The 27,978-nt window shown below is 40.5% G+C and overlaps 1 protein-coding gene across 1 annotated transcript; it reads left to right on the top strand.

The window, feature by feature from the left end:
• The first annotated feature begins 451 nt into the window (after positions 1-451).
• kitlga (kit ligand a) lies at positions 452-27,978 on the top strand. Its single transcript, XM_054620439.1, has 10 exons — positions 452-754; positions 18,684-18,794; positions 19,478-19,534; positions 19,961-20,113; positions 21,400-21,580; positions 24,105-24,158; positions 25,050-25,147; positions 25,365-25,474; positions 26,185-26,252; positions 26,362-27,978. The coding sequence occupies exons 1-9, from the start codon at positions 740-742 to the stop codon at positions 26,213-26,215; spliced, it is 810 nt and encodes a 269-aa protein (XP_054476414.1). The 5' UTR covers positions 452-739; the 3' UTR covers positions 26,216-26,252; positions 26,362-27,978.

Below are 27,978 nucleotides of genomic sequence, written 5' to 3'. Positions count from 1 at the left end.
ATATACATGCATTGGATACACTCAGTGTTTCCTATATACACATACATCTTAATGTTGTGTTTATTGTTTCATGTGTACTTTTGTATGTTGTAGCTTTGCCAACAGTGTTCTTGAAAAACCTCCATGCCAATAAAAGCATTTTGCCCATTTTGAATTTGAGTTGGAAAAGAAAAACAACAACCACAAGAACGTCAAACTTTAAATGCACACTTCAGGGTTAAAATGTCTAGTAAAAACCACATATGCATTATTCAATAAACCCCCCCAACCTGCGCAGAGAGGAGTTCTGAACCTGTTTCCATGTTGGATCTGGGTCTGTTTGTCCTGGCAGTGGTGCTCTCCTCGGAGTGGAGCGTCTCGTCAGAGGGCGGCTCTCTGGCTGCTCTTTACGCATCATTATAAAAGCTTAGCTCCCTCCCTCTCCACAGAGTCTGGATCTATGTTTGTAGATAGATGGGCTAGATGCCACACGCCGTTAGCCTGCAGGTTGCAAAGGTTGAAAGTTTGATTTCCAATTTGTCGTCGTTGTTCTTCCTCCTCCTCCTCCTCCTCCTCTCCTCCTTCTCCTCCTTCTTCTTCTTCTTCTTCCTCTTTGGGGCTCTGTTTCTCCTCTGCTCGGATACTGCGCTGACTTAAGCATTGGATATGTGCACACAGGATGATGACAACCCCTTTCCTCCCCGTAGAAGTAAAATAAAATAGGCTTTCGCACACACTGGATTTACTCCTGTCGTTCCATATGAAGAAGCCAAAAGTAAGTGTTTTATGTGTTTGTTTGTTTGTGTTCTACTTGGAAGAAATGAACAGTTGTGACACGTTGCTGCTGGTCTGGAGTCGTCAAACTAAAACCTGTCAAACGAGAAAAAGTGTAACCTCTTTATGACTTTTGTGGGGTTTTTTCTTTTTCTTTTTCTTTTTCTTTTTTTTTATTCGTATCATGCTCTAAATAGGCTTTAAGCAAGCTGGGCTGCAGGGGCTGTTTTTGTGAGAATGAAGTGGATATTGAAGTGGCAGCAGGATCAGATCTGCTCCACTTCCTCTCCCTGTGGCACGGCGTCAAACATGCCTATTTCTGCTCCATTACGCGGCGTTTCCCACACCGAAAGAAAAGCAAAGCAAAGAAAAGAAATGCTCCACCTGCCCAGAGTTTATTCATGCGGTGCAGTTCTTCCTAATTGCGTTGAAAAGAGCGGCTCTTCTGATGCCTCTCTCTCCACACACACACACACACACACACACACACACACACACACACACACATCAAATATACAATTCATATTTGCGGCGCCAGTCTGGCACCGTTTGCGTAACACGACACTTTTAGTTAGTTATTCTTGAAATGATTGCATTTGTAATCAGGGATGTGATAAAGGTTTTTTTTTTTTTTTTTTTTTTTTTTAAACCGGTGGAGAACAGACGAGTTTGATCCACCTTTGCAGGTTGGCACACATCATTAGTGGGTAAATTAAGCTGGGGTTAATCAGGTTAACTGTGAGGCTCAGGGTGGCAGGCTGTGCTTCTCTGAATATATATATATATATATATATATATATATATATATATATATATATATATATATATATATATATATATATATATATATATATATATATATATATATATATATATGTATATGTATATTCCTGTTTGAATAGGTGGAACAGATACTTATCCATTTCAAATTGGTGTTCATCCGCCGGGTCATGCAGCCTGCTGTAGGTCTGTTTTATGAGGAGCGTTGCGGGGCCAGTTTGGGAGCCTTGTCACCATTATCTGGGGCCTTTGACGGGGTTGACTCCCAACATTTTACAAATTTACGAACAAGAGCTTATTTCTCTTCCTTTTTAACATTTAAAAATTGAAACAGCTGCTGTTTTATCACTGTGGTACAGTTTCTCATGAAAGCGTTGATCCATACCAGCAGGTGATCAGCTTAAGGCAAACAACTGCTCTTAAAAAGAAAGAGCCTTGTAATGTCTTTTTAAGTGAAAACACGTATATTTTTACTCCACCTTATTAACAAACCCTGTGCAGGGTGTAACACGGTGTCTGTGTGCGTGTAGATGAGTGTGCATCTGGGAGTAAAAGTCTTTGAAGTTTCCTGGAGGAAGGGCGTTCATTTCTGCATCCCTGCCACTGTTGATAATATCCACAGCAGAGTCTCCCTTTATGCTTTTTAATGACGTTACACAGCAAATTGAGCCTGGCTGCATCAGCCGACACCTTTCATCTTTTATTAACTGTCCTGTGCCACAGCTCCTGGTGCTTTACCACCGTCACGTAGCTGCACCTAGAAAATATATAATCAGTTAATCTGCAGCAGGGATATCCCCAATCTGTTCAGTCAGCTCACAAATGCCCGGGAGGCTTTTTTTTAAACATATGGCAGGACTATCTTTGGTGTTTAACGGTTTAGATCCGGTCTAATGAGAGTGATTTGTTCACCCACTAAAACAAGCATTCTCAGGTTATCTATATTGGCACATGAGGTGTGTGTGTGAGAGAGAGAGTGTGTGTGAGAGAGAGAGAGTGTGTGAGAGAGAGTGAGTGTGAGAGTGTGTGTGTGTGTGTGTGAGAGAGCGGGAGAAAGTGGGAGAGAGCTCGTCTCGACCTTCACAGAACATCTTGTCACCAGTAGGGAGCGCTCATTTTCTGACGCCTGCACAGTGACCAGTCACTCAGGTTTTTGGGCCTGAGTGACATTTAATGTCTTCTCCCTGTCTCCCCCCCGTGGAGGTGGAGTGTTTATTGTCCAGTCTGAGGTGATGACCTCTAACACGGGCTGTAAATCCACAGGCCAACTGCTCACAGAATGTAGACTTGTTTGGCATCCGCTTTGTCGTTGCTGTGCCCTCTTACCTGCTTAGAACCAGCATGCAACATGAGAAGAGTTTCCTTTTCTTTTTAAATCTAGGAAATCTTCATTGTTTCAGATTTTTCCAAAGATGCAAATGTGTGTGCACACCAGAAGGCGATGAAATAACAGAGCGCTCTGCATCATTAGATTGATTATGTCACCACGCGGCGTACAGGAGGTGGGCGTTGTGGCAAGGAGGGCGCCGATGTGTCAGAATTACACCTCTCCAGTAATCACAGCTGAATGGGGTCGTTCGAGGCAAATTTGATTATAAAAAAAAAAAAAAAAGATTTGTTCTAATAGCTTAATAATGGCATCAGGATAACAGCAGGGAGGGAGACATGACATTAGAGCTGACACGCTGTGTTGGTTCACTGTAAGCTCGCGGCGACAACGCTGTGTTCCTGCTGCTGAAACAAGAAACGACTTCCTTATTAAATGGGAGCTCCTTATTTGAAAGCCACATGAAAACATTCTTCGCCAGACTTTCAGTTAACAGAAATACCAACAGCTCACATGGAGGATTAATGCTCATTTGTCATCGCTGCATATCAAATAGGCCCTGTGACTCATGCTTTAATCACAGCGATCCATCACTGCCACGTTATTGTGTGTCAGCTTAACTTCATGAATCTCAGTGATCAGGATTCAAGAATTTCTTTTGTTGTTTTTGGAGCTGCAACATTAAATGAAACAACATCTAATACCTTTGAGTATCTTGGGTATTTGTATTTAATTTTTTTTCACAATGCTCGATTTAACCAGCGGATCAGTGATGCTGTTTGCTATCAAAGGTTGTGTGGGGTTGAAGAGGTTCAGTCACGTTGATCTCCAGGGTCACATGATACTGGTGAAACTAAATTCTTCTGGTTTGGTTATGTCATTTTGTTTCCCTGCCTTCTGTGAAGTCTGAATACTTTGTATTTCATATTCATTTGTAGTCTACTGGAATATCAAAAATAATAAGAAAACTAAATAAATCAAAATTGAAGGTCTTGTTTCTAATGAAATTAGGCAACAGTGATGTTGATGCAAAGCCTGTTTTGTTTTGCTTGACATGGCAAATGGCCAGAGCCACAGTTGTGCAGCAATGTGTTTTTTCATGAAATTTGTTATGTAAGTCATAATAATATACCCTTTCCAAAATGTATTTTCCCATCCAAATTTAATAACGAAAGTAAGTAGATTTGTCAGGGATGTTCACAGTGTCGTATTGTGGTGAAGATGAAAAAAAACCCGTTTGGTAGGTGGTCTCTGGTGATGCAACGTTGTTTTGTCAAGCTTTGGTTAAGCAATATTTCATAATAGGAAATAACTTTTCCAAAACTCACATTTTCCAAGTACTATTTTGTCACATCCTAAAATGTTGCCCAATTTATTTTTTTTGTTGTTCAGAAATGAATGGCATGCCGAATCCGTAAAAAGCAACACAGCCAACATGGTTCGGGTTAAAGGATTTTGCTCTGTCACGGAGCGTGGGACTCGTGCCTGAGCATTTCAAATCTTATTTCTGCAGCAGCAGGATGTTCAGTGTGCTGCTGCAGATCCAGAGAAAGGAAGTAACTACGTGCCGAGGCTACTGTAAACCTTGTTAAATGAGGCGTGCCTTTGGGTTAATGTAATCAGCAGGACATCTGCAGACACACCTTATTTGTAACTATAAGGCCACCAGGAGCCCTTGAAGTCCTCCTCTGGAATGTGTCAGATGAGTGAGTGACAGAGGTTTCAGTCACTATATATACCCATGAACGGGAGAGAAAACTCACTTGGAAATTCTTGAGAATTTCGATATCATGCTGAAGGATCTCTGCACCTTTAACCGCTGCACGCTGAGGTCTGTCGGTTAGAAATTCATGCTGGAATGTTTTGAACCTGGCGTGCCTGCCTGAAATGACCGGTTTGATCGGTTCGGTGATTTATTAGACCTCAGTTGGGGCTTGTCCTTGCACTAAGAGCGCCGTGAGAGGGTGTCATGTGCATGCGAACATTACTGGGGAAATCAGTGTCACATGGATGCAGTACACGGCCATAGCCAGACTAATGGTTCTGTTCTGTGGGGTGAGAGGAAGTGTGAACCTGAAGCCACAGTGATACTTTCTTTAGAAGCAATTACCAGCACTTCACATGGCAAACTCTCATTCTTTTTTCTCTGATCTCCAAGACTGTTTCTTAAAATACTCCCTATTTGGTTAGTGCACATTGTGCAACATATACTTGAATCTTAGATCAGAATGCATGCTCTACTTGTGGCCTTGCATGATTTATGAGTGTCTTTAATCTCTTGATTGATTCATTTCTCATTATGGATTAACCCTTTAGTTAGTTTTTGAATTTTACAAATACATTTTAGCATTTCTCCTTGTATGTACATGCAGTGATGCAGACACAAACATCAGGCATGCAAACGGGGGTTGTTAAGAATATGTTTGTAATAGGTTTCTTTTAAGAAGTAACTACACCGGGTGCATTCCTGAGCTCTTTGAGCGGAGCCCTCCACAGTTTGAGGGGGCGCTCCGGCAGGCGATCCGTCGCCCAATAGTTTAACGGTTGCAGCATTCGGTTGCTGGAGAATGGGAGGGCTACTAGTGCAAGGTGGGCAGGAAGGTGTGTAAGTACGACTGAGGTCACGGAGATAACGGGGCGCAGAGCAGAGCGGCGAACACGTCAGCGTGAGGATTTTGTTCTTGTTTACAAATGACACATGATGGGAGACCGAAACAAAGCATTAAAGTAATCTGATCAGAAGGTAACGAAGGCATGAACCCATTTTTCGCAGCGGGCGTTGACCAGAAAGGACTTCTTTTTGCAGCTTTGTGAAAATGGAAGAATGAGGTTCTGGATAATTCCGATACCGATTTTGATACCTGAACTTGCCTATCGAGACTTGTACATAGGATCTATGGATTGTGTAGTGAGTGACACGTGTTGATAATGTGATATCCATTTGGTGCATAGACTTGTGTACTCAGCGACACTCCATCCGGTATTTGAGGCTTGAGGCATCTCCAGAACAACTCTAATTGATATGTGATATAACTAAGAGCTGGCTGTCAAACAAGACACCAACGCTTTGGGCATTGATGGGCGTGTGGACGCAGTTTCTTCGTAAATGTAGTTAAAACTGAACAAGGGAGACATTTCTGTGCTTCTGAGTCTTTTCATATTGCACTAATGATTTAAAGCCCTGACCAATATTGAATTTATTTATTTAAACAAAAAAAGCAAACCATTTGCTGGTTCTCAAATGTGATTTTATGGTTTTCTCTGTTTTGTGTCATCCTAAATTTAATAGCCTTGGGTTTTAGCGCTTTGGTCTGGTGGTCACTGTGTGCTATTGGAAGTTGTAATAGGCATTTTCCACTATTTTATGACATTTTTTAGATTAAATAAATAGTGACTGTGTGTTGCGTCCCCGGCCAGCACCATCTGTCCGTAATACTGAATTAGAATGTTGATCCCCGTTCGTTTTGGGGTTTTGCAGAGTAACCACATCTTTCAATGCATTTTCAGGGAGCCCTCACACCCTTTCTGAATGTAAAGTCCCCCATTACTTAAATAGGATCTAGTGTGTTTAGAATATAAATATAAAGTATAAAGGGTGTTTTTTAGTTGATTTGGTTTCCATTCTGTGCAGAAGCCTGCTGCCATCTGGAGCAAATTGTAATCGCTTATTTACGCCATCCTTCGAGCGAAGAAACATAACATTTAAATAGCACATTCAACTTGTTGTGGTTGTGCTATATGTGTGTGTTCTGGCTCTGTCAAATGCCTCCGTCTGTGTGAATGGATATCTTTTACAAGCGTGAAGTCATCTTAAGTAATGAGCTATCCCTGTGCTCATCTGACTCAGAGCGCTCTCCGCCGGAGGGCTGTTAGATGGTTTCCACATGATTGGTTTCTTCCTCGGGCTATGATGAGAGTCCACGAAGCACAGTTGATACAGAGGTTTGAAATTGTGCTGTTCACATGGAAGCTCGTGGCTTTTATCAAGACCACATTGCTCCAAGCTTTAGATCTCGTGCAGTCAACACCGTTTCCGTTAGGTGCTATTTTTGACAGTTTTAGTTTGACCAGTTTTGTGAATTGTTCTCTCTTTTACAGCGGCAGCCTTAGTTTGAAGAATCAGGAAATGTCTGATCAAATTATAGCAAAGGTTAAATTTCAGGAAGTTTTCAACCCTGAACGCTACTTTTGTCTGTGCCAAAAGATGGCTTGGAACTGCTTCTTACAGCCTGAAGGAAGAGAAGTATTTGGCACAGTATTTGGCCCATTCGTTTCCTTCCAACCCCTATCTCAGTCATGGTTACTGTCATAGCATAAGACTACACAAAAACCAATGCTTCCTGTTTTCTAACACGCACATGTAACTGATCAGCAGCAGCATTCTTGCGCCTTGTGCGATCAAAACAGACAGCGTAATAGATGGTGTATTTGATTAACCACAATGAGCTTGTAAACATCAGCGAAGACCGACCACAGTCACGCACACCTGGAGATTAAAACATTTATTTTTTACAGTGTTTCCTTGTTGTCCAAGCCAAATTCCCCTCAGTGCATATTAATCAGATCCGTCCTAGCAGCTATTTGTTGACATAGTAATACATGTGGCTATATTAAGGGACTACAAGGGGATCATAAAATATATATAACAGAGAACATACAGTCGTCAAATGCACTTTATCTTCATCCTCCCCCTTTTGCTCACAGTTTGCTCGCAGTAGCAAGATCAGATTTCCGGCTTGACACCAGCGGGCATACCAAAGGCCTTTAGGTAAAGTGTGAAATACTCGCCTGCAAATATTATATGTGTAGGGCTTTTATTGTGTAAGGTAAGAGCAGACGCAGTGGATCCGGTCTGTGCTTCCTTTTTTAAGGTTGAAAGGAGTAATAAAGATTGCAATTGTGGTTTTTAGACTTGGGAGCCTCCATGTCTGGCAACAGATAATCCCTTTGAGGGCTAAGGACTTATATTTCTGGGTTTACGGCGGAGCCAGCCGATATTTGGACCTCCTGTTCTGTTCACTCGTTGCTAAGCTAATTTTAAGGATTGCATTTTGGCCAATTTGTTCCAAGCCCAAAGAATGTGATTGGTCACTACTGCCCAGACTACAAAGAGAAACCACGACGTTACAGATATCAAAATCTTGTCCCGTTGCCTGCAGATTCTACATGTGAATCTAGAATCTGTTTATAGCAATCAGGTGCAACTAAACCGGTTATGCGCAACTTGATCGGTACTGACATGCAAATTAATTGCACCACTAAAAACTCAATCAAATCTCAATGTAATTCGATTTGGTAAATCGTTACGGGCAGTTTCATATTAATGAAACGCAGCAAATTTCCCAGTGAAAAAGAAGACGGATATAGTTCTTCTATTAAACATTGGGACTCAAGTCTCAGAGACGGTCATCTGACTTAGCAACCGCGCAATCTAAATCAACAGATGTCAGGAGAGATTGTCCTCTCAGGAAATGTGGAATAACAACATCTCACCGCGCCAAAAGACACTTACTGGTTCAAAGTTTGAAATGAGAATCTCGTGTGTGTCCCTGAAAATAGCATCACTGTCTGTTCCCATTGTAACCTTAGTCACCGTTTTATTTAATCCTCTCCAGCTCTCTCTTTGATGCTATTTGGTTAAGAGGGCACAACATTTGGTACGCACGTTATTCATCTTTAAAACCCATTGTTTAACACAACAGGTGTTCCGTCTTATTTCCAGTAAAGCCATAATTAAGTCTGGTCTAATTGGACAATCACAAAATATTTGTTTTTCTCTGCACCATATGTTGAAGCAGCTTGCTCATTTGGGGCCGGTGCCATCATGGGGCCTGATTGAACTCTGCCCACAGGGTTGTTACCTCTGGCTATCCAGCTATTGGTAAGACACTTTCTCCAGAGACATGACGCTTCAGCCAGAGGTCAGAGACACCCGTGGCGGCCATCTTTTGTTGTTGTGACATCAGTTTTTCCATCAAATTGCCCATGAAGATGCCCATCATATTGCCTTTGACATCATTTTTAAATTCGTCATTCAGTGAAGTTTTCATTAAAGTCACACACTCTGTTTTTCATTATGTTTATTAACCTTTTTAGCTCATCTGTCCTTCGAGCATTTCGCTCTTTGCAAGGCGGAAATTACCGATCCCATCTGCCGGATCGGGTTTCATCCAGATACCGACCGTGAATCCACTCCTGTTTTAAAGTAAACTCTTATGCACCTCAGCAAAGCCTGGTGCAAAAATATTACCTTTTTTAATCCAGATCAATACAACATAGATTTTCTTTGTTATTCAGGGTAATTCATTTGGGAAAAAAGGTATTGGATCAGCTATTGGGAAGGAAAAAAATCTGTTAATTGCCTTCCCTGCAACTGACTGCCAGGTTTCACTGTCCGAAATATTCCTCAAAAGACCCTTTTAATTAGGGATTGTTGTCTCCAGCCGTGCATTGCTGTTACTGATTACAGACACTTCTTCGACCGGTGTGAGGAGCTTTCACTGGTTCGATCTGAAAGGTCATGTTTTTTCTCGTACACAATAATCATCATGTTCGTCCAGAGAAAACAAAATAATCATTTCTTCCAAGAACCACTCCACACTTTACAGTTCAATACCTTGTTTTGCAATTTAATGATTCGGCAGTAAAACAAAGTACGTTAGCACTTTTGGTGTAAGCTTGTAAAAGTGAAAAATAAATCACCATGTTCATCCAGAGATAATACACCATTGTACAATAGTCTTTACAACCAAGAACCACCCCGCACTTGTCAGACAAGTGCATGATAAGCTGCTGCCAGCCACTTTGATGTTATACAAATGTCTGGCTCCTCTCTATTACATTGAAGTGTTGTCGGTACTTACCTTGGCAGACAGCGGCAGCTGCAGCCTGAATGTTTCACAGATGCTAATTTGATTTACAAGTGAAGTAAGTGAGCTCCAGTCGCTTGAAAAATCTAGTGGACATCCAGCTATTGTGTGGAGGCTTTGTTATTTTAGCTTCTTTTTTGTGCCATTTGGCGGTCTGATAATACATTTAACAAGTCATATGTGCTTAACATGTTATCAAGGCAGGTGATAACTAGACAAAAGTTACAAATTCATTTTTATGAGAAACACTAGCTTTCATTTATCTTTTTATGGGCAATACAAAGTAATGTTTTCATGTTTTGGCCCCCCAAAAAACTATGAAAAAACAAACCTTATGAATTTGAAAACCTTGGTTAACCTTAGCATGGATCAACTCTGGAACATCTGGACAGCAACAGCAGCCCGGTATTTCATTCGCACGGCCATTATCATCTGTCTTGTTTTAATCCTCACATGGGAACTAAGGTCGCATGGCAAAATTCTAAACATGGATGTAGGCATAAGATTAGGATAAAATACCCGTCTCCGACAAAACAGTCTGCATGTTGCTGTCGTCATCCAAGGTCCTCTGTTCTGCTTTTATGAAATGATGTGGTAAAGAGGGCCACGAGGCCGGCAGCCTGGAGAGCCTGTTCAGCTAATGATACCTCGGGCTCAAAGTGTTGAGGAAAATGAGAGTGTGTGTGTGTGTTTTGTGTGTGTGTGTGTGTGGGGGGGTAATCATCCATAGCATCAATATGATGAGGGCAAGCAGGCCTCGGGCGCTGTAATGCACCTGACAATGACGGATAAGAGGGCTTTAGTTTGGAGGGTTGCACCTGACTGCTCTACTCTTTTGGTTTGATATCTGCTGGTGCAAGAAAAATGCTGAAATCCCATGAAAATAGGCAGATGGCAAAAACCACATATCATGGTAGTGGACGGTAAAATTAGGTGAGTCCGACAGAGAATATTGGAGAATACTTAGCTCCCTAATACTGGAGAGGGTTGTTTTAGTTTCCAACAGTATATTAAGCGATTGCTGCCTTTTTCAGCTACATGCATTACCAGAATAATTCCATAAAATGGTAGACACAAATATATATATTTTTTTTATGTAACTTATTCCATCACCATGGCAACATATCTTCATTCTTTTTAACCTGCCTGTCATTACTTCGGACAGTTTCTCTGTGCCGTCCAGAAGGTGTCTACAGTCTGATTCCATGTGAATGCAGCATAAAAATGGTTGGTTTTCTTTACTAAGGACACAGCGACTGCATTCATTGTTCCAGATTTCCCGTTTTAACCATGGGAAATAATTTATTTCCCTGTCAGTGCAGCTGAGACTTCAGTCTCCTAAGGTCGCTCTGAGAGTGTCAGGGGAAACACACAAATGAGTGAGTTAAAGTCATCTCGCTTTTCACACTGGAGCCGTGCTGGTTATTGATATGTTTGGCCCAAGCTGTGCGCTTGGGAGTTCATGAGCATTTTTGGGACAAGATCTGTTTGTTTTTGCAAAAGCATTATTTCACATAGATGTTTCCCCGTCTATTTCCCTGTTGAGATAAGGCGGCTCATGATAAGATAGGAATTATTGCGCTATTTTGCATCTTGGTTTTAGTTGGGGTTCTTGGGTTTAATGCTGCATCACAGAACACTGAAACTTCAAGAAATATATTTATTACAATAACAACAGTCTTTTAGTTAAAAGCTCTATTTTGTATGTTCCAAACAACACAAGAATGTGTTTCATTTACTGCAAGAATTACGAAGATAAATCAAAGTTAACATACTTGTGCACTCTACGTTTTAAAGGTTTAGAGCAGGAGACTAGAACAAAAAGATTTCTCCAAGTACTTTATCATATTGTACTTTATCATATTTTAGTACAACAAACTGAAGTGGCGGCATCTCTAATTGATTATATTAGTCAAGTCCTATCAATTTATGTGCTATCTAATTACCTATACATTCAGTTTTAGAACTGTCAACGTCATGTTTTTTAACACATTCTTGAATCTCAAGATTGAAAGTATTGAAACCATCCAATGACTCCGTCACGACCAAGTTTAACCTTCGCACAATGGCATAAAATATATTGAATACAATAATACGTAAACGTTGTTGCGTTGAGCGCTGTTTTTTGTGACATGCATGTTGGCTAAATATTTCCTTATAAATATTGCTTTCAATACAACATGTTAGCTAGGAAACCAACATGTGTACTGTAGCTTGCAAAGCCACCCACTAAAAGCAAAATAGCACTTCATTTAGTTTATTAAGGTATTCTGCAAAACCACTACTGAAAGGAATCCTGGTATGCAAATCTATTAGTTCACAGCTACACAGTTGCATTTTGATGGATAAAATAACAATTGCGTGCATATTATTGCACCCATTAAATGTTGAATTTCAACACGGTTTGCATAAAAGATGTAAATAGATGCAGAATATAAATATCAAAGTTAATACAGCTCACTGTGCTTCTATTCTTTACTCCCTTGAAATATTCAAATATAATACAATGGCAAAAAATGTCCATATCTTGATTTAGACCAATTTAAACAAACACAGGACTTTCACCAAGGAGACCACTATTCGCAACGTAACTTACCTACTTAACTTACGCGAGTTACGTAACAAGTGTACTTATTTTCTGTAACAAACATTTTTATTTTAACCAAAACCACGACCTATTCCTGAACCTAACCAAGTACTTTTGTTGCGTAAGTAAACCTAAAAAGTACGTAAGCCTACATTGGAAGTTCATTTTGAAAAGACACTTTATTTTGAAAAGACACACTCATTCAGTAGGGTATTCTTTAGCCACCTCGCTACCAGTGCATTGTACTTGATCCATCTTGCAACTTTAATTCTTTAACAGTGTGTTTTCAGATCATGAAAGTTGACGTTTTGGTTGGCTGTTTAACGTTGGGTTGTATTTTGCTCCACCGTCTTGCAAAAAGCCAAGAATGTTGACGGCCAAAATACCAAAAACAAGGCTTCAAAGCTTTAGTCCACAAAATGGGTGATTTCAAGGTGATTTTTATATGCAGCCTGTGTCTTTAAAACGTTTTACAAAGTCCAGCAGGAGCCGTCTAGAGAGATCAATACTGTGATAGCCAACGGTTTGCAAGAAAGAACTGAGTCAGCGGAAGTTTTTGTGTGAGAGCCTCAACGGTAGGTCTGATCTTCAACCTACGGTGATAAACACCAAAGAACAAACAACTTCCTGAGAAGTACTATGAATGCAGATACAAATTATGAAATCTAATAAACAGTTTATAGTTCTGGCACCTGTCAACATTTCAGAAACGCATGAATGGATAACCATAAAACCAGAGAGTACAGATCAGTCTTGGAGCAAAGCAACCATTAATTATGCTGTGTTGGCAATCCAGATCTTGGAATCCTGCTATTAGACATTGTTTGGCTATAGCTATGGTCAGCATCAATCACATCAAATACGTCAGTATCGTGTATTTTATGGTTGTATTCAACAATAAAATCTTAAAATTATGGACCACCCTGCAAAAGTGCCATTCATAACATTTCCCCTCATCTATTTTAATTCAGGTCTTTCATAATATCACATGATATAAAACTAGAAGGCCCTTGCAGAGCGCAAACGCAGAGAGTGAACGTCTTTTCAAAATCTAATCAGTTTCTCCATTCTTTACGGGTCTATCTTCCCACCCCTTTTTCGGAAAACCTTTTCATGTTTCAGAAGGACACTTCACAACTTCAACAACAGCTCCGGTGAAACCTGAACCTCCAACTTGTCGTCAGAACTTTCGGCTCTGCTAACGCTAGTAGCTCTCAGCTGGCCTGTTTTCATGGGTTGTGCATAAAGACCCCCGGGGAATGTTGGCCAAATATTGCTGTCATAATTCACACATCAGGTCCTGCTGTGTATACTGCAGTGTTTACTTGGCCCTACTTGCTCCGACAAAACAAAAAAAATAAAAGCCACAGGCATGACCATAAGCGTAAAAAGAATAATGGCAGCAAAAGGCCGCTATGAGCTCCACTAGCCACTTACAGCTGCTCTGCTCTCAGAATGAAGAGTGCACATGTGTGCAGAACATGTTACCCCCTTCACTGGCTCTACTCTGCATACTGTCAGCACATGTTCAGAGGGACGTCATTGGTTTTATTGAACATGTTTTCTACAAAATTGAAAGAAAACAAATGTCTGACATTTGTGGACCAACATGTGAAATGTTGTAAACAGGAACAAACTGTAAGTGAAGCGGGTAGCAATGCTCAAAACCTAGACCAGGTTTTCTGAGTGAGAGCTCTTCTTCGTTGTTTTTTTGGGCTGTGTTTCAAGATGACAGGACAGGAGCCCCTTCTGCACTGGAACCTGTCCAAACCAAGTTGGCTTGGTTGTTGTTTTCCCCCAGTGATTTAATGTTGATGTGATTTTCTGTCTAGAAAGGATATCATTTCATCTTTTTGTCTGAAGTGGCCACCACCTACTGAGTCATCCTTCAAACAAACCTTGCAGGGGTGAAACCAGGTAATGCCGGAGAGATTGTTGAGTGAAACTCGCATTAAGTGAACCCAGATACAGTGAAAGCTATTAAATAAGCATCAACCCTTGTGCTTTCTTTCTATCTGGTGGCCTTTTCTATGATGCAAACTTACACCCAACCAAAGACACAAACAAGTATTTTTGAGTGTGAGATCACATGAAGAAACTACATGGATAAGTGCTTTCCATAAGGCTTCCATGCATCTGTAATAGGCTTCCCTTGGTTTGTCACTTTGATATTGCACGCTTCCTTGCTGCTGCCGGCGTGAAGAAGCAGCCATCGCACCACATGTTAGCTTTAAAGGACTCAACAACTGGTCAATGTACCTGTTTCTCATTCAGTCAGATGTAGAGAAATTATCAAGAAGCGGGGAACTGTCAGTGCGATGGGATATCACTTGAAATTGTTTGTGACTATTGGCGTCTGGAAGTCCTTAAATTGCAATAGGCTCAAAATATCCCGCATGTTTTTGGACAGGACAGAGATCCTATTCTTTGAAGACAGAGATTGAACCGGAATCTGTTCAAATCTGTTTTAGATTGTTGGTGGATTTGCTTTGCTTAACAATTTGTTCTTGCAAAATCCTACTGATGTTTTATCTGGAGCTTCTCTGATTTTATCCACGGCGTCCTGTACACATGTGATTCCTGACCTGCATGAGGGTGAGGCGTAGCTGATGAATTACGAGATACCCCACGCATTTCTCATTTGTTAATCTCTTATCGTCCCTGTGATGATTCATTTCGGTGAGCAGCAGAAGCTTGGTGGAATTGAATTACATCCCATCTGCGCTTTTAAATGCTGCTTTTTTCCTTCGGCCTTTTCCTGCTGTTGATGGATCACTTTTCCGGTCTCTTCCTGTTGTGGCTCCATTTGACCAAATGTGCAGCAGCAGGAGGAAGGTGGGTGGCGATACTCTGCCTTGAAGATTTGACAATGACCGATCGAAATGGCCAGATAGGCAGGGAAAGTGTACACGGCAAAAAAGTATCAATGTAACTGTGAATGAGAAGCAACAAGCATGGTCATAAAACCCTTCTTGAATAAACTACAGAACAAAATGCTGTTGTACTGGTTGAGGTTGAGATTAAACATGGCTTAGCTCACTTTCATAATGTTATCCCTCTTTGTGTAACACTCTAAAGCTTTATTCACCAACAAGGAGGTTCACTTTCAAGGTTGCTGAATTGTATTTTGGGTTAGGCTGTGGCTGGCCCTAATCTCTTAAGAGGAGAATTGCAGTTCCATTGCATAATGGTCAGACTGGCACAGAGAAGAGTTAGTAGGTCAACCAAGTGAATGGCAAATGTAGAGTAAGCCAATGCAGCTCCATTAGGCAGAGAAAATACCTCATCTAAAAGTTTCAGTTTCCTTGTAAAACAAACAAAAGTTTTGTTTTCGTTCCATGTTTCCTTAAGAGGAAGTTCCCTTTTCTTCCCCATTGAACAATGGCAAAGATGATTTTTGGAAACACTTTTAAATGTTTATATCCAGCAGTCTTCCTCACACCCTTTTGTTGGCACATTACTACATTTGCATTTTCATCATCAACTGTCAATAATTGCTTGTGCAATATTGTACTCATGCCTGTGTGCAATGCAAACAAAACAGGGAGCTACTCGTAAAAACATTGCTCTATAGTGGTACTAGTGGTCAAAGGTACCAGAGGAAAACTTAAAGGTTTACATTTCAGTAAAGGATGGTTATCAAAGGCACTTCAACATACGATCTAAATCGGTGGTTACACTTGTCTTTTCAACTCAACTTTTGTCAACCTCGGACCTTGCTCGCATTGTGATTGGGGGACTTTTATTTTGAAGAGTTTAAAGGAAATCGTGTTCATCACTGAATTAGCAGAGTTTTGTTAGCGGGTATTTTCAATAAAACAAGTCTACTGACACTGCAGGGAGAAACAGTAAGCAGCAAAAATAACGCGGGACTTTTATTGTGAAAAATGTAAAGGAAATTACTAATGATCACCCAAATAGCAGAGCTTTGTTAGCGGCTGTTCTTCAATAAATTAAGTCTACTAATACTGCAGGGAGGATGAGTAAGCAGCAAAAATGAACGGGGGAAGAAAATGTTAATCTACAGATTGCTCGACAATGCATACCTGGATCTTGATAATATCTTATAATTTTCTCAAGTAAAATCCGCCTGTCAGAAATCTTTGCCTATGCAAATAGTTTTGCATCTACCTGCGTGTCACAACAAAGCCGTGTTGGGACATGTCAGTTATTTGAAGTTTTCCTTTCTCACGGCCTTAAGGTCTGCTGAGATCAAACTGCTTGACAGCAGTCGAAAACAGCTGAACAATGCTGGTCTGACCACTTAAAACAGGATGGAAGCTGCCTTTGGGTGACGCCGCGCCTACCTCTGTAAATATACATACTGTCTATGAACAGACCCACATCCAGAAAAGCTGTTGGCACTCTTTGTTACCCAGCTCAGAGTTCATACTTAAAATATGAAAGGCCCCTTACACAGAAACCATGTCGACATGTCACAGCAGGGAACGCACAGGTGGAAATAATCAAATGAGTAATGGCTGAATTCCATTTAGCTGCTTCAGTTTCAGGGTCCTGGTGTCCATGCTGGCTCACTGTCATACCTTACTGGGACACTTGAGTGCAATGAAGCCATTGTTAGTGTTAATAGTAACAAACTTTTTTTTCTTGATATGTCAAGTCAAAATGTCTGCTGTAAAAAAAACCAAACTAAAACAAATATATATTTTGTCTTCACGTTCAAAACTTCCGTTGGTTTGCATTACAGAAGTTTAAATAGTCTATTTAGAAAAAATAGCATACCTTTTTTTACAAAGCACCAAAAGAGAGCACAAACATGGACTGAACATTCCCGTGGCCATCATGGCTGCCAGTCTGTCATTTTTAGCATTTTGTTTGAATGGCTTAGGATTTTTAATTTTTAACAGTAATTAAGGATGGACCCTGATCTTAGGGTTGGTCCATACTAAGACAGTACTGAGAATTCACTTGCCTTCTTTTATAATGCTGTTGATATGATAGTGTGCATGCTTGTGAAATACTGGTTTGTCGTCTTCAGAGACCAGAGCCAATAAACAATGTAATCTCCTTGATTTTTTTTTTTATTGCGAGCTACACCTCTAAGCTGTCATAAAGTCGCTGTCTATTGCTGACTTGCGTAACAGAAGAGGCTGCTTTGCAAGGATGTGCACAAGGCCGGGCCATTTGCCCTCTTTGACCTCTTTGACTGAGCTGCCCCCTATGGAGGGGGATGAAAAGAAAAGTTTTATATTTGCTGTTGTTTAGTCTTTTTAAATTGTGGAAATAATTAACTATGAAGGAGATGTGGATAAAGATCTCTACATATGCTTCAGAACAATAAGCAATTTGTCACGTTTGCATCATGTCCTGCAGTATTGCCTTATATCATGCTAGCTCGTGAGCCAATCTTAGCTAAATAGCAACTGTGGCTTAGTAGTGGAGCGGTTGTACTTCAATCAGAAGATTGGCGGTTTAACCCCAGCTCCGCTAGTCCAATGTCGATGTCTCCTTGGACAAGACAACCCCAAATTGGTGGGTAAAGTGCTTACGCCGGTCGGAGGGCTAGAAAGACACTATACAAGTGCAAGTCCATTTATCATTTACCATATAGGCAACATGCAAGGGTACTCTTCACTTACGACCCATTCGGTTTTGACTGTTGAATCATGTTAGATTACATGTTGGCTGGGTTTTTTCATTTTAGTGCAAAAGCCCCTTAAAAATGTTTGTGCATAGTCGCTGCTGCTTTTCTGCATAATGTAAAGCCCGTGAAATGTGACCAGAGGGTTTGGGAAGGCTAATAGCTGTTAGGTGTGGCCACACGGTGAGTTGCAGCGTCACTTGCAGAATCTGCACATTTCTGTCCGTGATTTTAACCTAATCTCGTGGGAAGGCGTACAAGTAGCAGGACATTTTAAGGGAATTCCACATGTCACAAACGTCACAAACCTAACTTCAAAATAACACATTGGGACACGAGCACAGATCTCCTATTTGAAAGTCCTGTGTTGTTTGACCCACCCTTTCTCACTTTTTACAGTATGTCACTTACTCTGAGCATAGCGTATTGATGTGTATGTGTTTACGTTGCAGTCAGGACAGACAGCATAGTGTAAAATGACGTTAAAAGCAAGAACAGTTTTTTTTTTGCACGCTGAATGACTTGCTTCAAATGAATTGTCATGGATTCATAAGCCGTTTGGTGAGACCAGGCTGGTGATTGACTCCGTCACTGTTGTGTGCAAAGGATCCTCACAGTGTCCCCTATTGACTAGCCGGTCACAATGAGCTGATTATCTTCTAAAGATGGCACAATCATGTCATATGTTGTTATTCATTATATTGAGAGGATGTGACTAATTGTCAAAACATCTTGTGTTTGTCTTGTGTTGTGTTTGATCTTCAGATTTGGATACGCGTCTGTGTCCATATACTGCTGTTCATCACGCTTGGGGTACATTCAAGTAAATTTGACGTCAACCCAGTGACAGATGACATCTCTAGACTCTCTATTTTGGTAAGAACAATGCTGTAATTCCTTACAACATTTCCAGCTAAAGCCCCAATCTAAATGTGGGTCATATCATCATATGTATTTATGCTTGGCTCTCACACACTATCAGATAATAATCATGGCTGTCGCTACTAAACCAATTCTGTTTCTGGAAGGATATATAATGTTAAAACCCATATTCTTATTTCTGCTTTATTGGCAAAGTCCACATGTATTAAGGTAAAAAACTTAGGGTGTTTAAAAACATCTTGTCAACAAGAAGAGAAAATCAACTTTCAGGCACAATGAGTAGGATTTGTCGGTAGCACTTTGTAAAAGAAACAGCAAGGGTTGTTGGATGTTAAAATGTCCCAGTCTTCATGTGGGTCATAAGTGATGAATACAAGGGATTCTTTTTGTATGAGTCCAAACATCTTTTTAGGAAAACCCTACTCTTTCTGCCTTTTAATGAATGCCTTAAAAAATAAACAATCAAGTGAGAAGCAAACTTTCTTTGCATTTGGCTCTCCAAATGAAAGTATTTGTCCTGTTTGTCCACATGATACACAATTAACTTGCAGGAGTATTAACTTAAGGTCATTATTTGTTGGAAGTCCTTTTATTTCCAAATTCAGGGTTTGCTATTTTTTTAATTTAAATAGAATTTGTCTACAATTTTATGTTTTGTACTTTTTTTCTTTTTACAGAGACAAAATATTCCTAAAGATTACAAAATTCCTGTACACTACGTTCCAAAAGAAGAGGTAAGATATTGTGGCATCCGCTTCCAGTAAATCATGGGGAATAATACATTTCTAGAATCAAATGACCAGATTTTAATTATCTAGTAAAAGTATCTAAATTGCAAATGAACAAATGTCCTTACCATTTATCATACTGACACAAACTTTACATGCAAGAAACCTCCGGTTACCTTTTCCGCAGTTACACCTTAATGCCAAACTTTGGCTGACCTCATAACTATTGTGCAGTGTAAATATTGTGTCATCTGCCAAGTGGAGTATTAACTGTGAAAGTAAAATCTGACTGTGAGGATTATAAGACTTTGGTGGATATGCAGTCTATTCAGAGCTTCTTTGTTGGCCTTTTGGTGAACCTGATTAGCACACATTCAGTTATGATACGGTACTTGCTAAATTAATGGCATATCTCTACTCTTTTTCTTCCAGGGAGGGATGTGTTGGGTAAAATTAAACGTCTTCTACTTGGAGGAGAGTTTACAAGATTTAGCACATAAGTTTGGAAACATTTCATCCAACAGAAAAGATATTAGCATATTCATCCAAATGCTCCAAGAACTGCGGATCAACATGGGGAATCTGGTAAGTTCATATTGTGGGAGTACTGAATGCATCCAACAACAGATAGAAAACAGATATCATTTTGGTTGTTGTTGCCAAGTGCAAATTTGGAGGAATTGAAACTACAGTTTTGCTTTGAGAAAATTATTAAAAGCTGAAATCCATAAACTGTCATGCTTTCACCAACATGTTAAATAGATATCTCCTGCAGTGCATATACACAGACTAAGGCTTTATGAGGCCAGGGCTACATCCAAACTAATATGTTTTTGTTTTAAACCCTCATTTGAGCACTGTTTATAAAGGATTTCCGTCCATACTTACACGCCTGAAAACCAATATCATATGACTATTCACGTACCCTCTGCATGCGGGTGCCGGTGTAAACAGGAAGTAGTATTAATGTACTCTTTTATAATAAAAGGTCGTGCTTGATACTTAAAATCTACCTCTATAATCTTCCTCTATATACTCAAACAAATACATTTCGTGGAAAAAACTTGGTGTCAAAGCTGTGGGTCTTAATTTATCTCTCTCTCAGACATACATCAAATTTACTTTGAAATGAACACTTAAAAAATCTAAGTTTACTAGATTATGTGTCAATTGATTAGGTCAAAACACTTCTTTCAATTGTTTGTTGTCTGTTTTAACACTCATAGCTCTGATGGTGGCTAAATTCCCTGTCGCACTGGAGCATTTATGCTTTTGTTCGTTTACAGTTTCTTTGTGAACTTAACAATAGTTGTACGGAACAAATTTAAGCATTCGCAAGAAAAGGAAAGTTCTCCGTTTTGTGTCCATCACCTTCCTCAAAGCTGCAAACTGTGACTTTGAATGTCCACTTTCCAATAAAGTAGCAACGCGGGTGTCGGCGTCATGGTTTTCCAAGGTCCCAGTTTCTGCCCGTCCACACTGCGACGCAACCCCAGAGTTTAAAGCACTGTGGATGTAGCCTGGGAAGCTAGCATGACTGACAAACAATCATCATAGTGCGTGACAGAAATGGCTGCTTTGCAGTAGTTTAGTGGTTGTTGATGATGTCAGTGTACTACTACTACTACTAGTAGTATTATATTCTCTTATATGTTCCAATGGCTCTTTGGCTGATAGCTGGTTATACTGTAATACCTGTATATAACCTCCACTACAAAACTGCTGCTTTGTGCATATAATGTCAGCCCTTACACACAATGATGACCCTAAAGTTTTTCACCCGTTGGTGAGTTTTGGGTATTATTCATTATTATATGTCGAAAATGTAACTTATGTTGAAACATCTCTTTGTTTGACCTGTGTCCTTGCAGGAGTCCATCATGTTAGAGTTCCAGTGCCACTACAGGGAAGAGAGGTGGCAGACAGCGCGATACTTTGACTTTGTCAAAGACTTCCTTATAGCTGCACAGAATAAAGAAGATTCAGATGACTGTGATCCTGCCCCCTGTCCCACAACACCATACACAGTAACAACAGAAGAATATTTAAAAGGTGAATGTTTATTATATGCTATATTTTCTTGAGTTGGCCTGCTCTTTGAGCCTGTAAAACGTGAAGCTTATCTCTATAAACAGATTCTGCATTTATATGAGGAAACGATTTTTGCATCGGAAGCATTCTGGTTTGCAGGTAAAGTAAAGGAAGTTTAGTTACTAACTGAAGATCAAGAGTTTTGAAAAGAAAAAATATAAGAATTTGCTGCTTCTTTCAGTTTAAAATCTTCTTTGGACTGTTGGTTGGAAAAAGCAAGGAATTTGCTACCTTTGAGAACAATAGCCATTACTTGAAGCCCTTCTGTGCCCTTGCAGCTTTGTTTATGGATGCATGGATTAAGGTGCAGACCTGTTGGTGACTGCAGCCCTGGGGGAGAGCAAGTTAGCTGCTGGCTCCACTATTAACTCCATGGTCTCCACCAGAATCAGCTGCAGATCATTTCCACCGCCTAGATATTTTCACTGAGGGCTTTACTATGCCCACTGCAGCACTTTTATAAATATTTTCCAAATCTAATGTATAAAACCTGCCAGTTGTGATTTATAGATGCCCCGGCCGTCTGCACTTTTGATCACCTTTGGTTAAAAATTCTCATCAAATCGGCTCTAAACTGTGCAGACGTTTTATTTGAGCAAAGAGTGGGGCGGGCGAGGTTGGCTGAGGCGAGATTATGGTTAAAGCAAAAATAAGACACAGCTGTGATTTCTGACTCTTAACTGTTGTGAACTGGGAAATCTCAAGCGTTAAACTAGTGATTTGACATATTTCATCCCCTCAGTGACCCGTACACTGAGCCCATCTGGTGTGTGATGTAAGCCGCAGGACGCTACAATAAAATAACAAGACTGGTAGAAGATAACAGTCAGTCCAAGCTTTCTCTGCCAGAGACTTTTGAGTGTGGATTTCACCCATCATGTGGCATGGGAGGGGCGGAGACTCAACATCAACATTGCATCTACAGGGTGCCGATAAGTGTTCCCGCCGATAAGCCCTGTTTTGGGACAGAACTGCTGTATTCTTTTCACATAAATGATGATCTCACTGCTCAGAACATCAACAATCTGGAAAGATTATGTCTGCAAGACAGTGAGTTACAGTTCAGCTGGGTTTGGAAAGAAGCTGGCCCATGAACCTTTAAGGAGAAAGATAAGATATTTTGAAGGGCTGCCAACAAGACATACTACAAGTGATTTGCAAGGGTTTAAAAAAATGTTTTAACAATAATAATAACATGGGAAAATTTGCGCAACATGTTGTCACATTAATACCAGCAGAAGCTCATCATTAATCATCTGTCATGCTATGCAGATGATTATGTATCGGTTACTGTTTTTTAAGGAGCGTTTCTTTGGAACAAAGTGATTCAAATGAAATGTGTGTTCACAGAGAGTAAGAAGAACTGGATACAGCATCTGAGGCAGTCCCTAGTTCATTCCTGGGAAAGTGGTGCATGAAGCCAAAAAAGCTCAACTGCCGAATATAAAATTACCAGCATCATCCAGCACTCCTCCGCATCTATTGGCCTACAGAGCAAGCTCACTGGTGTTTCCTTTACCACCGCCTCCCAGCCCTTGTTCTCAGGCTCATTCACACAAACGGCAGAGAATATCTTTGGATTCAGCTATCAGTGCATTTTACAACTTTTAGGACCTAATAATACATTTAAGGTGCTATTTAAGTGTTTATACTGGGGAGTTAATTTACCTTTTAAACAAATATCTGCTGATTTACAAATGTCTCTACTGGCTTCATTGCCAGGCAGAATGTTACTGGGGGTTTAGTTGCACTGCAATGTAAGCCGCCGCTCGAAATTCATTGGTTCTTAAGTATGCGAGGTGAAAGTCTTGAAAGATACCGCGGGGTTGCCACGGTGACGGAGTGGGCGGAAGGGTATTCAATTGGAACCTCACCACTAGAGGCCACTAAGTCCTACACACTGGACCTTTCAAGTGTTTTATTGTCTGAGTTGACGATGTAGGTCACACTTCCCTCTCATATTTTCTCAGCCGGTCTACGAATTCAAACCAGCAACATTCCAGTTGACCTCAGCTTGTATAAAAAAAACCCTGCCACCCTCTTTGGACTATTGTGAACGGACTCCATTTAGGACAGATCTCTTGTGGCCGCTTTCGAGAAGCTTTCAATCCAGTCACCATTATTTCTTCACAAGAACTCTGCAAGATAAAAAAACTGAAAACGGTCTCAGTGCTTAGATGGCCCATTGAGACGCGGCTGACTCACAGGACTGATGGGAAGGTGTCCCCAGGTAGCGCATGTGAAAGGGAAGAAAAGGGCCGAAACCTGATTGTGTACGTGTTGATTTCAGAGCAATCTTCCCAAGAGCTTGGACCGAGTGGTTGGATTAGATCTTTTGTGTGTTTGTGTGAGTGAGTGTGAGTGGGGGGGGATGAAAAGGGCAGCGTTGAGTTTACTTTTTCTCACCTGACAATGAAATGTTTTCACCATATGGCACTCACTAACTCATCTCTTCTTCTCCCCCACCCCCACCCCCACCCCCTAGTATCACCACCGTCCAGCAGTAAAGACACCGAGTGTGCAACAGGCTGCAACCCACGTAAGTTTGCAATTCTCAGCATTTCACATAAATCAAGTGTCAGGTCTGTGTTCTGCTGGCAAAACCAGCCCAGCTGGTGTGTCAACGTGTCAGCTTTTGCCAGAGACAGTATTTTGCCACATTCTACAGCAAAGTCAGCCCAAGTCCCACGGATCTGCTGTCACTTGTTTAATGACGCTCTGCGGGTCAAATTCCACATCACGTGTCTCATGTCTTATCTTCTCTGCCTTTCCTCTTCCTTTTGTTTTGTCGCATTTTCTTTTAAAGAACCTGAATTATTTGCATAGTAACTCACACGGAAATCCTGTGTAAGTGCTTAATGAAACCCCAGAATACTGTGAAGCGGTTTAGAAAATATTAGAACAGTAGTAATGGAGCGAGTTTCCTTTCGGCTCAAACAGTGGCTCAGCTGCTACAATAACATGGTCATTTGACACGGCTTGAAAGTCTCCCTCTACTCAGAAAATGCGTTCTGTTTGAATTGTTTTCCCTTAAATGTTTAAAAGATGGATGCCTTTTTTAGTTTGACACTAAAACGTCTGTTTTCACAGCATGTGGATTTCCAACATCTGGACTATTTTTGGAAGCCAATCATGCGAACATGATATTTATACAAGTGCAGCGGGAAAGATTGTTTAAAAACAGCTGTTTTCTTTTTTCCGCTGACGTTCTTTAATGTGTCAGCTGATCAACACTTCACACTTATTATGGAAATATAGACAATAAAAGTTAGGTGAACAATGAATGAGATTAAAACAACCTCTAAATCTCCAACTTTTCATGGTCGGGTTTTGTTATTAATCCTCTTGCATTATGATCTGTTACTAACAAGTCAAAGAGTCGGAGGGGAGGAAGTGATGTTTTGTTTTTTCTTTTCTTCTTTTGTCCCAGATTTTGCAACGAGTTCCCTGTCTGAAGTGGTGGAGCGAAGCCTTCTCTCCTTACTGTTCATTCCACTCCTAGCTCTCGTATTCCTGCTCGTGTGGAAGGTGAGCTGACCTTTGACTCTTGTCACTAAGCTGCTTCATTTCCTTAAGCACTCCAGCGATACGCCTGTTTGTTAGTGCCGCTTTGCTCCGTGGAATTTACGACGGGCCGGCGTCAGCCTTTAAACTTTCTGCAGAGGATGTGCAGACGTTTTGATTGTAGCTAGAACTGATTTCCAGACCAGGAACTTTGGCATTAAGAATTGTTTCCTAAAAACAGGTCCGATCGTGTCGGAACGAGGAGGATCTGGAACAGAACCCTGGAGAAGGTGGACTCTTCACAGGAACGGAAGGGACTGCACCTCCACTAGATGCTGAAATATCAGAAAAGTGAGCTTTTTTTTTTTTCTCTTTGACATTGATTCATTGTTCCTGTAGAGAAATGTTAAGAGAAATATATTAAAATATTATCAGAGCAGTTGAAAGCTTTGTTGCGATTGAAACCTGAGCCGAACAATAATATCACCAGAGAAAATAAAGTCAACAAAGGCCATATGTATAACAGCTTGATCAGAAGTAGAATGGAATGACAGATGTGCAGTGTAGACTTTATTTCATTAGCAACACTGTGCACTCTTCAAACAGCGGATATATACAGAATAACCCTGATGATGTCATCGAGGTGTTTGGCCTTTAGGCTTAATTACATTTTAGCTCAGTGACATTTTTTAACAAACAGTCTGCGCTGGAAATAAAGAAAAAGAAAATATTTGAAAAAAGTGGCAATTCATTAAACCCCCAGGGGCTCCCCGGCAGGTTACTCTCGCTCTATATATGCGTAGAACATAGAAAACAGTCCTAATGTATTCATATATCACTCTAGATTTGGCTGTTTAAATAATAATAATATACCTGTTTTTGTAGATTTCTCGATACCTGCTGGCACAGAACTGAACTCTTCATTCCAATCACTGTTTCCTTGCCAAGCTAAACTTTTATTTGACACAAATTCACAAGCAGAACGACAGAAACGACATTCTGACCCTGACAGTTTTAAGAGTCTTCACGTTCTGACATTTCTCCTTTCTGTCCAATTACAGAAACATGTTGAACGTCATTGAAATAGTGTAATAACGCTTCTACCCTTCGATGTTCGTCAGCGTGACTGGTGAGATCTCAAGTCCAGTTTTTGTAAAATCAAAGCCAATCTAGCTTTAATCGTTGCCTTGCAGCTGAGCTCTGAAACCTCTCCTCTCCACACGTCTTCTCTCACACAGGACTCTACTCTTTTCCCCCTGTTGGTGTCCAGAAGTGATGAACAAAAAAAAACAAACACAAAGCTAATTTCCGTGGCGCGATCTCAAAAGGTAAACGGCTTTGTTTGTTGACTGCTCTCCGGATGTAACGGTCACAATTGCCTTTCTTGTAAGACTGCATTAACCCCGCGCTTCTGAAAAAGACTAAGATTTTGGCTTAGCGTAGCCACCCTCACCTCAACCCCGACCAACTGGACTCTCTGGCTCCCCCAAAATCGTCCACCAGAACCTGCTGCTCCATGAACTCTTTGGGGTAGGACTCCCCCCCACCCCTCTTCAGTACGTTGCAACAGTCTGCCTGTGGTTTTTTTGGACCCACCAGTTCATCTTCGAACAAGCGATGCAGGGAGTGACTGACGCTGGTTATCTCCTGTCTGAACTGAGGCATGAATTACTACCTCCGCTGACCCTCACGTTAACCAACGTCCTTCAACAGCTCTACGGTTTCACACTCAGTCCGGGGTTCCCCCTAAAGAATATAATGTCAAACATTGTAGTTCCAAGTTGTAGTCACGTTGTCTGGTTTCAGGCCGGTACCCATGGGGGTGTGTGAGATGTATTTATTTATTGGTGGCAGCACTGAGCTGCTGCTGTTGATACAACTGAGATGTTTCAAGCAATCATTTAAGAGCACCTCTACTAATGGGTCACATTTAAAGAACAATCTATATACTAACACATCGTAAACTCCCCAAAAATTATGTAAAGAATGAACTCATTCCTGAACAAGTTACATTTCCTGTTATGATGTTGCTGTTGTCGGTATATATGACTCGGGTGATTTAGGTTGTGCGAACGGATTACATGGAGATCAAAACACATATGTACAAAAATATGCTGCTTTGACTAACTTACATTTAGACCATTGAAATCTGCGATGACATTCTGCTAACGAGTATCAGGGATGATGTCTGTGTATCCAGTTTCTTTTTTTTTTTTTTTTTATTAAAAAAACAGTAAATTCAGAACGTAGGTGTTAGACGCATGTAAGACAACGACTGGCCTCCCATAGTGAATGATAGCTCTATAATGCCTTTATTATTAATATTATTATAGTTTTTTTTATTATCTCACCTTTTATGCTTGCAAAGCAAAGACTGTTTCGATGGCCATTCCTTGATGAAAGGATAATAAACTAAATCGTTTAAAAATTGTATAAAGAGAGCAAAATAATAAGACTGATTATACAAATGCTATGTAATATAACTTTTTTAAAACCTATAAATTCTTGACCTGTTCACTCAATTACCAAATATACTCTCAAATCCAACCGATTAGCTCGGACTGTTCGCTCATATGGTTCAACCTGTTCTTACAAATTTTGCCTTTGTCCAGTATCAGTGTTGTGCTTGCATAATAAAACCCACTACAGACAATCTGACAAAGCTAGTTAGTGCATTCATCAAGACTTAAATGCTAATGAAATGCTGAAGGATGATACCACTGTTTGTGAAATTTTACAGACACGCACCTTATTTGTTTTCGCAATCCACATGGGAATGCCGTGCAGACCTAGATATCAATTTTGCCTTAAAGTTGCGCCATTACACCCTGTCAAGGGAAGTGCATTGTTTCTCG

The sequence above is a fragment of the Anoplopoma fimbria genome, chromosome 19, assembly GCF_027596085.1.
Source record: "Anoplopoma fimbria isolate UVic2021 breed Golden Eagle Sablefish chromosome 19, Afim_UVic_2022, whole genome shotgun sequence".
Lineage (NCBI taxonomy): Eukaryota > Metazoa > Chordata > Actinopteri > Perciformes > Anoplopomatidae > Anoplopoma > Anoplopoma fimbria.
The sequence above is the reverse complement of the archived record's forward strand: the minus strand, read 5'-3'. Positions and strand labels throughout refer to the sequence as shown.